At 38.7% G+C, this 14618-nt stretch overlaps 1 protein-coding gene across 31 annotated transcripts in view; it reads left to right on the forward strand.

Annotated features, from left to right (window-relative positions):
- Positions 1-14618, forward strand: part of BTRC (beta-transducin repeat containing E3 ubiquitin protein ligase) — a 188940-nt gene that overhangs the window by 100569 nt on the left and 73753 nt on the right. For 8 of the 31 annotated variants that reach the window (XM_021072709.2, XM_021072708.2, XM_084995241.1 and 5 more), the window contains one exon: positions 11312-11398. The exons of the other annotated variants lie outside the window; for them this stretch is intronic. In XM_021072709.2, coding sequence (XP_020928368.1) covers positions 11312-11398 — 87 coding nt within the window. The remainder of the gene's footprint in view (positions 1-11311; positions 11399-14618) is intronic. 31 annotated transcript variants of the gene reach the window in all.

Raw genomic sequence — 14618 nt, forward strand, 5'->3', positions numbered from 1 at the left:
TGTTGTCACTGCTGTGGCTTGGTTTGCTGCTGTGTCGTAGGTTTGATCCCTGGCCCAGGAACTTCCTCATGCCCTGGGCGCAGTAAAGAAAAGAAAAGAAAAAAAAAATCGATTTATCAAAAGGCCCATGTTTCCTGGTGAACTCTATCAAACATTTGAGAAATAAATAAAACCAAGATGGAAAATAGGGAAGGAAAGAACACTCCCTGACTTGTATTATGAGGCTACCATAACCATAATTCCAAAACTTGACGAAGACATTAGCAGAAAAAGAAAATATTGAAGGAAAAAATCAGGAGACATTACTCCTTATGTCACCAAGTCATTTTGTTTATCTGCTTTCCATTTTATTTCCAATATCAGAAGGCAAGAGAATTGGAAGGAAAAAGGCATGTAATATATTCTTTTAATTTTCTAGGTTTCTGAATAATCTTATGATTTCTTTGCATCAAGTGTAAACTTTTGTTTAAAGGGTATACAAAGTAGCTACAAATTTCTTCTTACTTTTATTCCTGGAATGTGTAGCCAGGAAAACCATAGCAACTTCATAGCTTTTATTCATATCTGCAAACACGGGCAAAGGCCTGGGAGGACACAGGAAAGTACTCATTACTTTTTGAAAAGTACGGTTACAACATGGAACTCCTTCTTTGCTTCACATTGGTGCTAATAGGATCTGTCAGCCCAGCCTTTCTCTGTAATTGAGTAAATTGTGACCTCCATCTAATCCTTCCCCCATCCCCCATTCCCTTTGTGTATGTGTCCACTTACCATCCTGAGAACGTGGGCAGTGATAAATAAAGCATTCAGTAGAACTCTCTCAACTCTTTGAAAGCAGCATGATGCCAGCCCTCTAGTTATATTTCTTTAAGTGTTTATGTTTTCTGTATTCTTTCTCTTGTGTTGCTGGAACCCTGGGGATGCAAAGCCATGAGAGAGGCCAAGAAGCTAACAAAGTAGCTGTCTCCCTTGTTAGCTTGTTCCTTTATTCTTTAAAAACAAGATAAAAACCATCTGGCTCAGGGCATTACATTTTCCTCCCCCATGCACCTCTATAGATGGAGACTTCACCTGCCGTGAGGGTTTACATTGATTAGGGAGGGAGCAGTAATTCAAGCTTCCATCCTCTTCAAGGATACTTTGCAGTCTTTAAAGGTGCTGACCCACTGAGTTAAACTGTCAAGGGAGGATAAAAAAGTATCTTCATCCCAGGAGGTAACAGCTGCCAGGTTTTCAACACCTTGCACGCTGCTGGAGAAATGTCACAATTGTCAGCTGAAAGAAAAATGACTCAGTTGTCATCTTCTGTTAATGACTGGGCCTTATAAAAGGAACTACACATAAGCCTTTTAGAAGGAGTAAGTAGCTGTTTTCTGTCCCTACCACCTCCTGTCACCCCTCCCCCAAATTCCTGTGTTGTTCTAAACATTACCTTGGAGAAGATGCACAAAAATAGCAGTGAAGAACTTAAAGTTAAAACAACCTAGTGTAAGCATGGAGGTCTGACTGGCCTAGCGCCTTTATACAGTTGGATGAGTAGGAGGAAGAAGCACATCACTGACACAGAAAATGACATTATCCTGTGTATTAACAAAACAACAACAACAACAAAAAGTCATTCGTAAGCCAGTGAACTGAGAGAAAACATACTGTATTTCTGCTCTTTGGAGGACAATTTGTTTTCAAGCAGCATCCAGATGGGTAAATACCATGACATTTCTTTTTTTCAGGAGAGCCACTTCTTTTCTTCCTTAAAAAAAAAAAAGAAAAGAAAAAAAAAGAAACCCTCAATTTGCTTCCTTTAACAGCTCTGTAACATTTGTATATAATGGCATTCCCTTCTTTCTGATTTGATTGATGAGGGGGGAAGGTTTAATGAAGTCCCTGATATCAGGCAAGCAGGTTTTTTTTCTATTTGTTTTAGGTTAGTCATTTTAATTGTATTGAGTAATTAGAAGGTACACACAGCCAAGGGAGCTTTGTTCTGATAATTGCTCAAGAAAACCCATTCCCTATCTGCCTTTGCTTTGTGTTAAGACATTTCTCCCCCTAGTGGCAATAGTAAGCACTTTGACTTGGCAGTAGGCAAGGTGTAATTGTAAAATGACAAACTATGCTTAAGGGACTATCTTGTAAATACTTTAGTTTGGAGTTTGGCATTATTTAATTATATATGTGTGTTTTTCTCCCATGAAACTTCCTACCTCTTTTTTTTCTCTCTGAAGTGCTTTGGGCTTTGGATAGGAAAAAAAAATTGCCTGAGATCTTTATTAAAGAAAAAAACACACACAATGCATCCTGGGTAATGTTTTGCAGCTTGACTTAATTTTAGTCATCTGTTTTAATTACCTATTTATAAAAATGCCTTTGCATTTGTAGACATTATTTAATACTTTGGAAGAAGCACCTCATTTGAAAGAAATAAATAAATTATACTTATTTTAAATAGTCCATGTAAAAGACCTTAAAGGTAATTAATGTAGGTCTCTTAAGTAAGACAAAAGTGATCTTTCCAAGTCTGATAAAGTGATTTGTTTATTTAACTTCCCACTTCGGCTGAATTCTTCAGAGTATAATAACTTAAAAAAAAACAACAACATGGTTTTTGCAATTTGTGTCTAGCTACAAAAACCCTTCTTCAAAAAGAAGCAATTTAATAACCAGCTTTCTTAAAATTACTTTGAGGAAGGAAGACTATATAGGGGGTTGGTGTTTTGTTTTTATTTTTATTTCAGTGTAATCATTCTTTGATAAATTGTGTAATCACTGACTTAGTAGAAAAAATATTATTGAACTCCTGGGTTGCAATGACCATAAAAAGTGTATTTTCATATACAGACTTGATATTGTGAATAAATTATAAAGGAAGCAGCTTATATGCTGGTCAAAGTCCATATGGGCCCAATTCATTTTGTGTTCAGTGCTTAACCTGAATGTACCATTAAAAAAAAGAAGAAAACATTTTTAAAGGGGGAGGGCTATTGTGCCCAATTGTGTGAGCCCTTAAAAAATCTGCTCTAAGAGTAACATGGAATGAGATCATACACAGCTTTGCAGGTACTGAACGAAATTCAGTGGTATCGCTGTGGCATTTTAAAAGCTCAGTTCCACCTTCCCTAGATGGCGCTTTGTAGTTTGCTTTTTCTATCCCATGTTCTTGCTGAGGACTTGCTTTGATATTATCATATATCTGAAGGTCCCCGTAGCTCCTTCCCCACCCCCCAATCACTAGCCATTTTCATTATACTATGTCTTATTTTGCTATAGGGCTGCTGAACAGATTTCTTAGGCAGCTTTTTGCAAGGTTAAAAGAATGCAGCCTGGTAACAAGTTTGTGTCATTTTAAATATATACCTTCTAGTAAATAAGGAGAAGTCTGGCAATCAATCCCTTTTAGTGTGTTATATGTTTCACCTGACAACTAAACCTTCTATTGATTAGCCATTACTTTGTTAGATAATCCTATGTCATTGAATCCATTGTAAAAAATTAAACTCTTTAAAATGTTTTACCCTAGCAGCAGTGTGAAAATTGAAAACTTGTTCAGAATTACAGCCTGCTTTCACAAAGAAGGTAGTTTTCAGTAAGGCATCTTACTGGTTTATGCTTATGTTCTTTATATGCAATATAAAAATATATTAAAGTACTCCAACGCAAAACTCTGTCTCTGGTTCAGCAGTGAGGCTACCTTTTCAAATGTTGTATGGGGACAGAACCTGTCTTGCCTGTGGCTGTTGTCTGCACTAGTTTAATTTTAGCGGGAAGGGTCTAATACTAATTTTATATAGTAAAATAATGAAGGTAAAGTATTTGATTATTCAGCCTTTTAATTCCAGAGTGATCTAAGGACTGTAACAAGTTTTAGTTTACTAATCTAGGTGACTTCCTTCAGAGATAAACAAGATCTTATACCCATTTTACAGATGAAATATCTAAATAAAAAAAGTCTATATATAGCCTTATTCTAGAAACTCCTACAGGTTTCTTGAGTCTATCTAATGCTCCGCTAAGCATGTTATACTCACTTCTGAGGAGAAGAGGAATTTTGAAGGAAAACAAATTAGTTTTCTTCTTGCCATGACTATTATTTTCAGAAAAATAAAATAACATTTTTATTAATTAACTAGACAAACCTCTAGTACTTTATCCCCTAAATATTAACTGCATACTTCTTTTGTTATTGAAGTAAAATTTTCACAGTGAATTATGTTGATATTAATTGCATAAATCACTGAATTTCTGATGTCTTTACAACTATGTAACCACCACCCCAGTCAAGCCATAGAATATTTTCATCACCCAAGAAAGTTCCCTTGGTCTTTCTTCCCAGCCAGTTTCCCTACCCACAATGAATCAAACATTAATCAGCTTATTGTCATAGGTCAGTTTCACCTTTCTTGAATTTTATATAACAGAATCACCCATTTGTGGTCTCACTTTTACTCAGCATAATGATTATGAGATTTCATCTATGCTGCTGTGTTTATCAGTAATTTATCCTCTTTTATTGTACAACATATTCCATTGAATAAACACTACAGTTTGTTTTCTTTTGATGGACAACTGAGCTCTTTCCATTTTTATAAATTAAGTTGCTGCTAATGCTCTTATGTAAAGCTGTTTTGGTGAGCATGTGTTAATTTTTTCATGTATACTTATTGGCTCTTCAGATGTTTTCTTTCCTTTTTTTCTTTTTTTTTTTTTTTTTTTATGGCTGCATTCATGGCATATGGAAGTTGGGCCAGGGATTGAATCCGAGCCACAGCTGTGACAATGCTGGATCCTTTTACCCATGGAGCTGGGCAGGGGACCAAACCTGCACTTCGACAGAGACCAGGGCCTCTGCACTTGGTTTTTTTGTTTTTTGTTTTGTCTTTTTAAGGGCTGCACTAGCGGCATAGGGATGTTCCCAGGCAAGGGGTTGAATTGGAGCAGTATACCTGGACTACACCACAGCCACAGCAACACCAGATACCAGCCATGTCTGAGACCTACACCACAGCTCACACCAATGCCGTATCCTTAACTTATTGAGCAAGGCCAGGGATTGAACATGCGTCCTCCTGGGTGCTAGTCAGATTCATTTCCGCTGAGCCGTGATGAGAATTCCTCCTGCACTCGGATTCCTAACCTACTGTGCCACAGCAGGAACTCAGATTTTTTTTTGCTTTTTAGGGCCGCACTTGTGCCATATCAAATTTCCCAGGCTAGGGGTCACATTGGAGCTGCAGCTGCCGGCGTACACCACAGCCCACAGCAATGCAGGATCCGAGCTGTGTCTGCAACCTACACAGCTCATGGCAACACCAGATCCTTTAAGCCACCGAGGGGGGCCAGGAATCGAACCCAAATCCTCATGAATATTAGTCAGATTTGTTTCTGCCGTGCCACAGTGGGAATTCCTCAGGTATTTTCTTTTGTTAAGTTATCTGTATTTTGTTAAGTTATCTGTTTAAATTTTTTGCCATTTAAAAAAAATCTTTTTTTTTGTCTTATTGAGTTCCAGATAACAATCTTCTGTCAGATACATATTCTGAATATTTTCTTTCTTTTTTGTCTTTTTAGGGCCGTACTCGAGGCATACAGAGGTTCCCAGGCTAGGGGTCGAATCAGAACTGCAGCTGCTAGCCTACTCCACAGCCACAGCCATGCTGGATCCAGCCACATGTCAGCAATCTACATCACAGCTTACTCCTTTAAGCCCTCACTGAGAGGGGCCAGGGATTGAACCCATATCCTCTTGGATACTAGTTGGGTTCGTTACTGCTGAGCCATAAGAAGTTTCTAGGGAGTTCCTGTTGTGGCTCAGTGGGTTATGAGCCCGATTAATATCCATGAGGATACAGGTTTGATCTCTGGCCTTGGCTCAGTGGGTTAAGATCTGGCATTGCTGTGGCTGTGGCAGAGTCCACAGCTGCAGCTCCGATTTGACCCCTACCCTGGGAACTTCCGCAGTCATAAAAAACAAAACAAACAAACCAAAAAAGAAAAGTTTCTGGTTTTTGTTGTTGTTGTTTTTCTTTTTATGGCCATACCTAGGCACATGGAAGTTCCCAGCTAGGGGTCAAATTGGAGTTATAGCTACAGGCCTACGCCACAGTCACAGCAACACCAGATCTGAGCTTTATCTGACCTACACTGCACCTTGTGGCAATGCTGGATCCTTAACCCACGGAGCAAGGCCAGAGATTGAACTCACTTCTTTACAGATATTTTGTCAAGTTCTTAACCCACTGAACCACAATGGGGACTCTTCAAGTTTCTAATTTTTGCATGAAGTGCAGTCTATCAGTCCTTTACCCCATGATTATGAATATATTCTAGGTTTTGTTCTAGAAGCTTTATAAGTTTTAGCTTTTACCTTTAAATCTGATCCACATCAAGTTAATTCTTAAGTGTGCTGTGAATTAGGGTTTGGAGCTCATTATTTTCCTCTTTTTTTTTTTTTTTTTGACTGAAAATTATTAAGATACTTTATTTTCTTCCTACAGTTTATTTGTAGCATTTTATTATGCTTATTTAAGTTACAGGAATATAGTATAGCGATTCACAATTTGTTTTTTCCCATTTGTCCACAGGACAGCATGTGGAAGTTCCTGGGCCAGGGATTGAACACATATACTACTGTAGCAGCCCAAGCCCCAGCAGTGACAGTGACAATGCTGGGTCCTTAACCCCCTGAGCCACAGAGGAACTCCTAGTGATTCACAATTTTTAAAGGTTATACTCCACTTATAGTTATTATAAAATATTGGCTATGTTCCTGTACTTTTTTATTCAGTTGATTTGGAACCCTTGTTGAGAAGATTTTCCTTTTCTCCATTGAATTACATGGATGACTTTGTCAAAAATCAGTTGGTTCTGTAAGAGTAGTCTGTTTCTGAACCTCTTAGAAAAGAGGCTGCTTGCTTTTGGATGCAGAGCAAAGGATACCAGTGGCTGAGGCACTGACCAACTCCTGAATGACACAGGACAAACACAAGGTCCTCTATCTTTTTACAGATGTCTACCCTTGCACCAGCTATTACACTGTGTAGATTATTGTAACTTTAATAAGTCTTGAAATCAGGTAGTGTGAGTTGTCCATATTTTTATTTTTAATATTGTTTTGGCTATTCTAGGTACTTTGCACTTCAGTTTAAATTTTATTTATTTATTTGTTTATTTTCATTTCTTGGGCCGCTCCTGCGGCATATGGAGGTTCCCAGGCTAGGGGTCCAATTGGAGCTGTAGCCACCGGCCTACGCCAGAGCCACAGCAACATGGGATCTGAGCCGCATCTGCGACCTACACCACAGCTCACGGCAACGCCGGATCGTTAACCCACTGAGCAAGGGCAGGGATCGAACCCCCAACCTCATAGTTCCTAGTCGGATTCGTCAGTCATTGCGCCACGACGGGAACTCCCAGTTTAAATTTTAGAATCAAGTTAGGATTTCTGTTAAAAAGTCTGTGGGGTGTTTAGATTTTTTTGAAGCTGTCCATTTGAGTAGAATTAACCTCCTGGTAGTATTGTCTCCTAGTCTGCAAACATAGTCTGTATCTCTTTTTAAAATTATTCTAAGCAGTGTTTTTTAGTTTTCAATGTATGTTTCTTGCACATGGTTTTTAGATTTATTCCCAAGTATTCAGTGTTTTTCAATGCTGTAATAAATATTCTCATCCGGATTGTTGTTAGAATATATAAATATAATTGGTTTTTGACTGTTTGACCTTGTTTCCTATAATTTATATATAGTTTTATTTCTTTTCCAACCTATTTCTCTTTTGTTTCTTTATTTGAAGCAAAAAGGCAGATATTTGTTTTGCTTTATTTGAATGGCTGTGGCCTCCAATATAATGTTAATAGATGAAATAAGAGGACGTCTTTGCCTTAACATCTTTCCACCACTAAATATGCTGTTAGTTGAAATTTTTTAGATGCCCTTTTTGGGATTAAAGGAGTTTCCTTTTATTCCTAACTTGCTAAGGTCTTTTTTTAAATCGTGAATTGGTGTTTAATTTTGTCAAATTCAACCCCCCCCATTCTATTAATAAAGAGAATTACATTAGTTTATTAAAAATTTTTGTGTCTATATTCATAAGAGATATTGATCTGTATTTTTCGTTCTAATGTCTCTGTCATGTTTCAGGTTACTCTGACTTTATGAAATGGGTTGGAAAACCTCTTTCCTCCTCCATTTTCTAAACGTGTTTGTATATGATCCTGGTGTTATTTCTTCCTTAATATTTAATAGAATTCATCAACAAAACTATCTGGACCAGAAGTTTTCTTTGTGTAAAGATTTTTAAATTGTATTTTAAATTTATGTGGAATGGTTTTCAATAATTTCAACTTCTTTAATAGATGTAGAGCTATCTAGATTTTCTACTGTTGTGTCAGTTTTGGTAATTATTGCCTTTCAAGAAATGTATTTTATTCAACAGATTGTAACCTATAGTATCTTTTATTTTTTTTTTTTAATACTCTCTATTGTATTGGGCAAATGAGAGCCCATTTAGGCTGCCATCTGTGCCCCTCTGATATATGTCCATCATTCCCTAAGTATTTCCAGGTTCATCTTATATATATCCTGTCCAATCCTGGAATCCACCATTTCTCCAGGGAGCTGTGGTTCTTTTTAAGTGCAGAATGGTATTTAGAAGGCAAGATTTAAACACTAACTTATTTTACATCTATATTTTTATATTTTGGGTTTTTTGTTTTTTTGATGGATTTTATTATATTTTATTATATTTATAGTTAAAATTTTACTATATTTAAAATATTTATGTTTATATATTTTGAAAACCACAAGTTCACATTGATACCTCTAGTTCCAATATAATACCATAGAGTTTATTATAGATTTTGCCCTTTTCATTCTCTTTTCTTTTTCTTTTTTTTTTTTTTTTTTTTTGTCTTTTTTATCTTTTGTCTTTTTTGTTGTTGTTGTTGTTGTTATTGTTGCTATTTCTTGGGCCGCTCCCGTGGCATATGGAGGTTCCCAGGCCAGGGGTCGAATCCGAGCTGTAGCCACCGGCCTACGCCAGAGCCACAGCAACTCGGGATCCAAGCCGCGTCTGCAACCTACACCACAGCTCACGGCAACGCCGGATCGTTAACCCACTGAGCAAGGGCAGGGATCGAACCCACAACCTCATGGTTCCTAGTCGGATTCGTTAACCACTGCGCCACGACGGGAACTTCCATTCTCTTTTCTAATAATAAGAAACCTGGTTTAAGTTTTTCCTTTAAGCACTTAAAAAAAATAATCTTGTTCTTTGTCTTCTAGCCTTTGTTTGTTTGTTTATGGTGAAAAATCTGCCATTATTTATATTGTCATTTACATGTAGGAAGCATCCCCCTTTTCTTTGGTTGCTTTTAAGGTTTTGTCTTTGTTATTGGTTGTCAGTGGTTTTGACTGTATTGAGCCTGGAGCTTGGTTTTGTTTTTTTGGGTGTTTTTTTTTTTTTTTTTTTTTTTTTTAAGAGATTTTTTTTTATTGTGTGTATTTAATGTGTGTTGAGAAATTTTAGGGTTTTTGTTTGTTTGTTTGTTTTGGTATTTTTAGGGCCATACCCGAGGCATATGGAAGTTCCCAGGCTAGGTGTCTGTTTGGAGCTGCAGCTGCTGGCCTGTGCCACAGCCACAACAATGCCAGATCCAAGCCATGTCTGCACCCTACCGCAGCTTGTGGCCACACCAGATACTTAGGCCAGGGATCGAACCTGAATCCTCATGGATACTGGTCAGATTCTTAACCCACTAAGCCACAACAGGAGCTTCTGTTTGTTTTTTGTTTTAATCTTCTTGGGGTTTGCTTATCTTAGAACAGTAAGCCAGTGGTTTTCACTAAATATGAGAAATATTTTGTCACTATTTTTGAACTTTTTTGTCCCCTTCTTGATTCTCTTCTGCATCTCCAATTACACATGTTAGATCATTGAAAATTGTCCCACAGGCAACTGAAACTCTGTTCATTTTTTTTCTTTTACTGTCTATATTCAGTTTATTTCAGTTGATCCATCTTTTAAGTTCATCAGCCCTTTTTTCCTGCCATCTCCAGCATGCTTTTAAGTCCATCCAGTAAATTTTTAATTTTGGGTTATAAACATTTACAATTTAGAATTTCTGTTTGGTTCATTTTTCGTTTTCATTTTAATGGTGAAAATTCCCATCTATTTACTCATTGTGATCATATCTTTAAGTTGCTGAACATATTTGTTACAACTTCTGTAGAGCCAATACGTACTTATTCACACAACTAGATCATTTCTTGGTCATTTTCTTTTTTTTTTTTTTTTTGTCTTTTTGCTATTTCTTGGGCCACTCCCGTGGCATATGGAGGTTCCCAGGCTAGGGGTCCAATAGGAGCTGTAGCCACTGGCCTACACCAGAGCCACAGCAACGCAGGATCCGAGCCGCATCTGCAACCTACACCACAGCTCACGGCAACGCCGGATCGTTAACCCACTGAGCAAGGCCAGGGACAGAACCCGCAACCTCATGGTTCCTAGTTGGATTCGTTAACCACTGCGCCACGACGGGAACGCCTCTTGGTCATTTTCTATTGACTTCTTTTGCTCTTGACTGTGGATCCTCTTTATCTTCTCATGTCTAGCAGTTTTTGGTTATATAGCAGACATTATAAACAATACACTCTGGAGACTGGTTTCATTTATCTTCCTCTGGTTATCTTACTGGCAGATCACTGTGACTTCATATAGGCTTGGTTTTTATGTTTGTTAGGGCAGGTGTGTTTTGGTTTTGCCCCTAGTCCTGAGGCACATCCCTTAGCACTGAAGACTAACTGTTTAGTCTAAATGCAAGGTTGTCAATGGAAAATTTGAGATGCTTATTAATTTAGTAGGAATCAAATTCAAAACCTGAATCCTCTCAAGGGCAGCAGCTGGAATCTCTGTTCAGATCTTTTAGTCTTCTAGCTGTTACTTCCCATTGGAATGTTTGGAGACCTCCATTCAGGTACGTAGTTTGAGGGTTAGCCATAGATTTGAGGGAAATTTATATACATATTTTGATGCTTCCTCCCTGCCCCTGGCTGACTCTTTCTATTTTCTATTTTTCTTCTCAATTTCTAGCCACTATGGCAGCCCTGAACTCCATCTTCTGACATCTTAAGCCAGTAGATCGTGGCTTTCTAATTGAATTTTAGTCACCCTGCACCAAGTAGCCTAGTGAGGACCCTCAGGGAAAAAGCACATAAACATGGATCTTACCCAGTGTGATCTCCTCTTTCGAAGTCAGTCCACTTCTTCCCACTTTCAGCCAATCTCTAGCGCCTTTTTTATTTTAAAATATTTTTTCCAGGTTTATCTGAACAAAGCCAATCCAATTACATACATCCCTGCTGTTACTGGAACCAGAATTCTTTTGCTTAAAGCTTTATTTTATTTGGTATGTACCAGTTACTTCATAAATGTCTTAAAAACAGAGTAAGTTTAATTTTTTAAAAATTGTGTTGTCTGGGAGTTCCCATCCTGGCACAGTGGTTAACAAATCTGACTAGGAACCCTGAGGTTGCAGGTTCGATCTCTGGCCTTGCTCAGTGGGTTAAGGATCCGGCGTTGCCGTGAGCTGTGATGTAGGTCGCAGACGTGGCTCAGATCCTGTGTTGCTGTGGCACTGGCGTAAGCCGGTGGCTACAGCTCTGATTGGACCCCTAGCCTGAGAACCTCCATATGCCGCAGGAGTGGCCCTAGAAAAAGCAAAAAAAAAAAAAATTGTGTTGTCTGTACATGAACAGTAAATGTTTGTGCTATTAACAGTTACAGAAGTACTGAACCCTGAACCCAGAATATACACATACCAGTTGTCCCTGTACACTAATGTCACATGATCCAGTTTATCCTTTTAAAATATGTTTTGAAATAATATCAACTTAAACAATATGAGAATAAAACAAGTTGGGTGAATTTTTTCGAATTTAACCTGTTTAAATGGAAAACATATAATGTTGTTTTTCTTCATTTTCTTTTCTTTTTTTTGCTCTTTGGGGCCACAACCGTGGCATATGGAGGTTCCCAGGCTAGGGGCAAGTCGGAGCTACAGCCATCAGCCTACGCCACAGCCACAGCAATACAGGATCCAAGCCACTTCTTCGACCTGCACCAGGTCAAACCCGAAACCTTATTTTTTTTTTTTTTTTTTTTTGGTCTTTTTGCTATTTCTTGGTCTTGGGCCGCTCCCGCGGCATATGGAGATTCCTAGGCTAGGGGTCCAATTGGAGCTGTAGCCACCGGCCTATGCCAGAGCCACAGCAACGCGGGATCCTAGCCGCGTCTGCAACCTACACCACAGCTCACGGCAACGCCGGATCGTTAACCCACTGAGCAAGGGCAGGGCCTCATGGTTCCTAGTTGGATTCGTTAACCACTGCGCCGAGACGGGAACTCCCAAAACCTTATTATTCCTAGTCAGATTGTTTCCTCTGCGCCACGATGGGAATGTCTTCATTTTCTTAAATTTTATTCTTATATACATACTCTCAAAAGAATTAAAATTCCTATGCATCCATTGCTGACATAATTAAATACATAAATGAATAAATAAACTAATGGGGGAGAAATCATATCTCTTCCTTAAAAAGAATTCCAATTGGAGTTCCTGTTGTGCCTCAGTGGGTTAAGGACCCAACATAGTCTCTGTGAGGATGCAGGTTTGATACCTGGCCTCATCCAGTGTTGCTGCAAGCTGCAGCATAATTCACAGGTGCAATTTGGATCCAGTGTTGCCATGGCTGTGGCGTAGACCTCAGCTGCAGCTCTGATTCACACCCTAGCCTGGGAACTTTCATATGCCTCAGGTGTAGTCATTAAAAAAGAAGGAGTTCTTGTCCTGGCTTAGTGGTTAACAGACCCGACGAGTAACCATGAGGACACCGGTTCGGTCCCTGACCTTGCTCGGTAGGTTAAGGATCCAGTGTTGCCGTGAGTTGTGGTGTGGTGTAGGTCGAAGATGCAGCTCAGATCCCGTGTTGCTGTGGCTGTGGCGTAGGCCAATGGCTACAGCTCTGATTCGACCCCTGGCCAGGGAACCTCTGTATGCCGTGGATATGGCCCTAAAAAGACCAAAAAAAAAAAAGTAAGAAGAATTTCAATAAATATAGAAGGGAAGAGGAATTTAAAAATCACCATTAGTAATTTTTACCACAGTAAAGATCCACCAGTGATCCTAAAATAGGCAAAAGTTGAAGCAGAAGCAAAATATTTGCTTGACCTTAAGTATTCCCCCAATATATTTCATAATTCCTAAAGGAATTATAATAAGCTTACAGTAGAGAATCCTGGCAGACAGAACCTTAGGCAAAAGTGATCATGGTTAACATCACCAGAAATACTCATCAGCGTACCTTCTGGCTTGATGCATTGAGAAGGGCACATCACCTGTGTGGTGTCCTTCCCAAGAGTATATAACCCTAGTCTGATCGTGAGAAACATGAGATGCACCCAAATTGAGGGGCATTCTATTGATTAATCAGTACTCTTCAAAAGTATCAGAATCATGAAAGATAAGAACTGAGGAATTGTCAAAGATCAGAGAGGACTAAATGCAGTGTGGGATTTGGATTAGATAAGGAACAGAAAAAAGATGTTAATTTCCACACACATTTTTTAGACCAGCATCATTAACATCAATCAGCTGGGAACTTAAACATGCAAATTCTCAGAAGCTCTGGGATGGGACCCAGCAATCTGTGTTTTAACAAGTGCCCCAGATAATCCTGATGTGCACTAATGTTTGAGAGCCATGTGTGTAACTTAGTAAAACTTAAGACTAAAAGGAAAACATTTAAAAAATATATTGGCCAGTTTGATTACTTGTAACCAGTGGGTTTTTTTAATTGTGGTAAAATACATGTAATCTAACATTTACCATCTTAACTATTTTGAAACATAGTTTGTGGTATTAAATACATTCACGTTGTGTAACTGTCACCACTATCCATTCTGAGAACTCTCTCTCTCTTTTTTTTTTTTCCTGTCTTTTTGCCATTTCTTGGGCTGCTGCTGTGGCATATGGACCTTCCTAAGGCTAGAGGTCCAATCGGAGCTGTAGCCCCTGGCCTACACCAGAGTCACAGCAACGTAGGATCCGAGCCGCGTCTGCGACCCACACCACAGCTCACGGCAACGCCAGATTCTTAACCCACTGAGCAAGGCCAGAGATGGAACCCGCAACCTCATGGTTCCTAGTTGGATTCATTAACCACTGCACCACAACGGGAACTCCTCCATTCTGGGAACTCTTAACATCTTGTAAAACTGAAACTCTGTATTCATTAAACAGTAGCTCCCCTATCCACTTCTTTCAGCCCCTGGCAACCACCATTCTACTTTTTGTCTCTGTAATTTTGACTAAGAGGAATCATACAGTATTTGTTTCTTTGTGACTGGCTTATTTCACTTAGCATAATGTCTTTAGGTTTCATCCATGTTGTGTATGTCAGAACTTATTTCCTTTTTAAGGCTGAATACTATTCCATTATATGTATATACCACATTTTGCTTATCCATTCATCCGTCAGCAAACATTTCGTTGCTTCCACATTTTAGCCATTGTGGATAATGCTGCTATGAACATAGGTGTACAAATATCTCATCAAGACTGCTTTCAG

Source organism: Sus scrofa, chromosome 14 (assembly GCF_054392235.1).
Source record: "Sus scrofa isolate SSC_HxYL_T2T_F1_AM1 chromosome 14, Sscrofa_HxYL_maternal_Yorkshire_Landrace_v2.0, whole genome shotgun sequence".
Lineage (NCBI taxonomy): Eukaryota > Metazoa > Chordata > Mammalia > Artiodactyla > Suidae > Sus > Sus scrofa.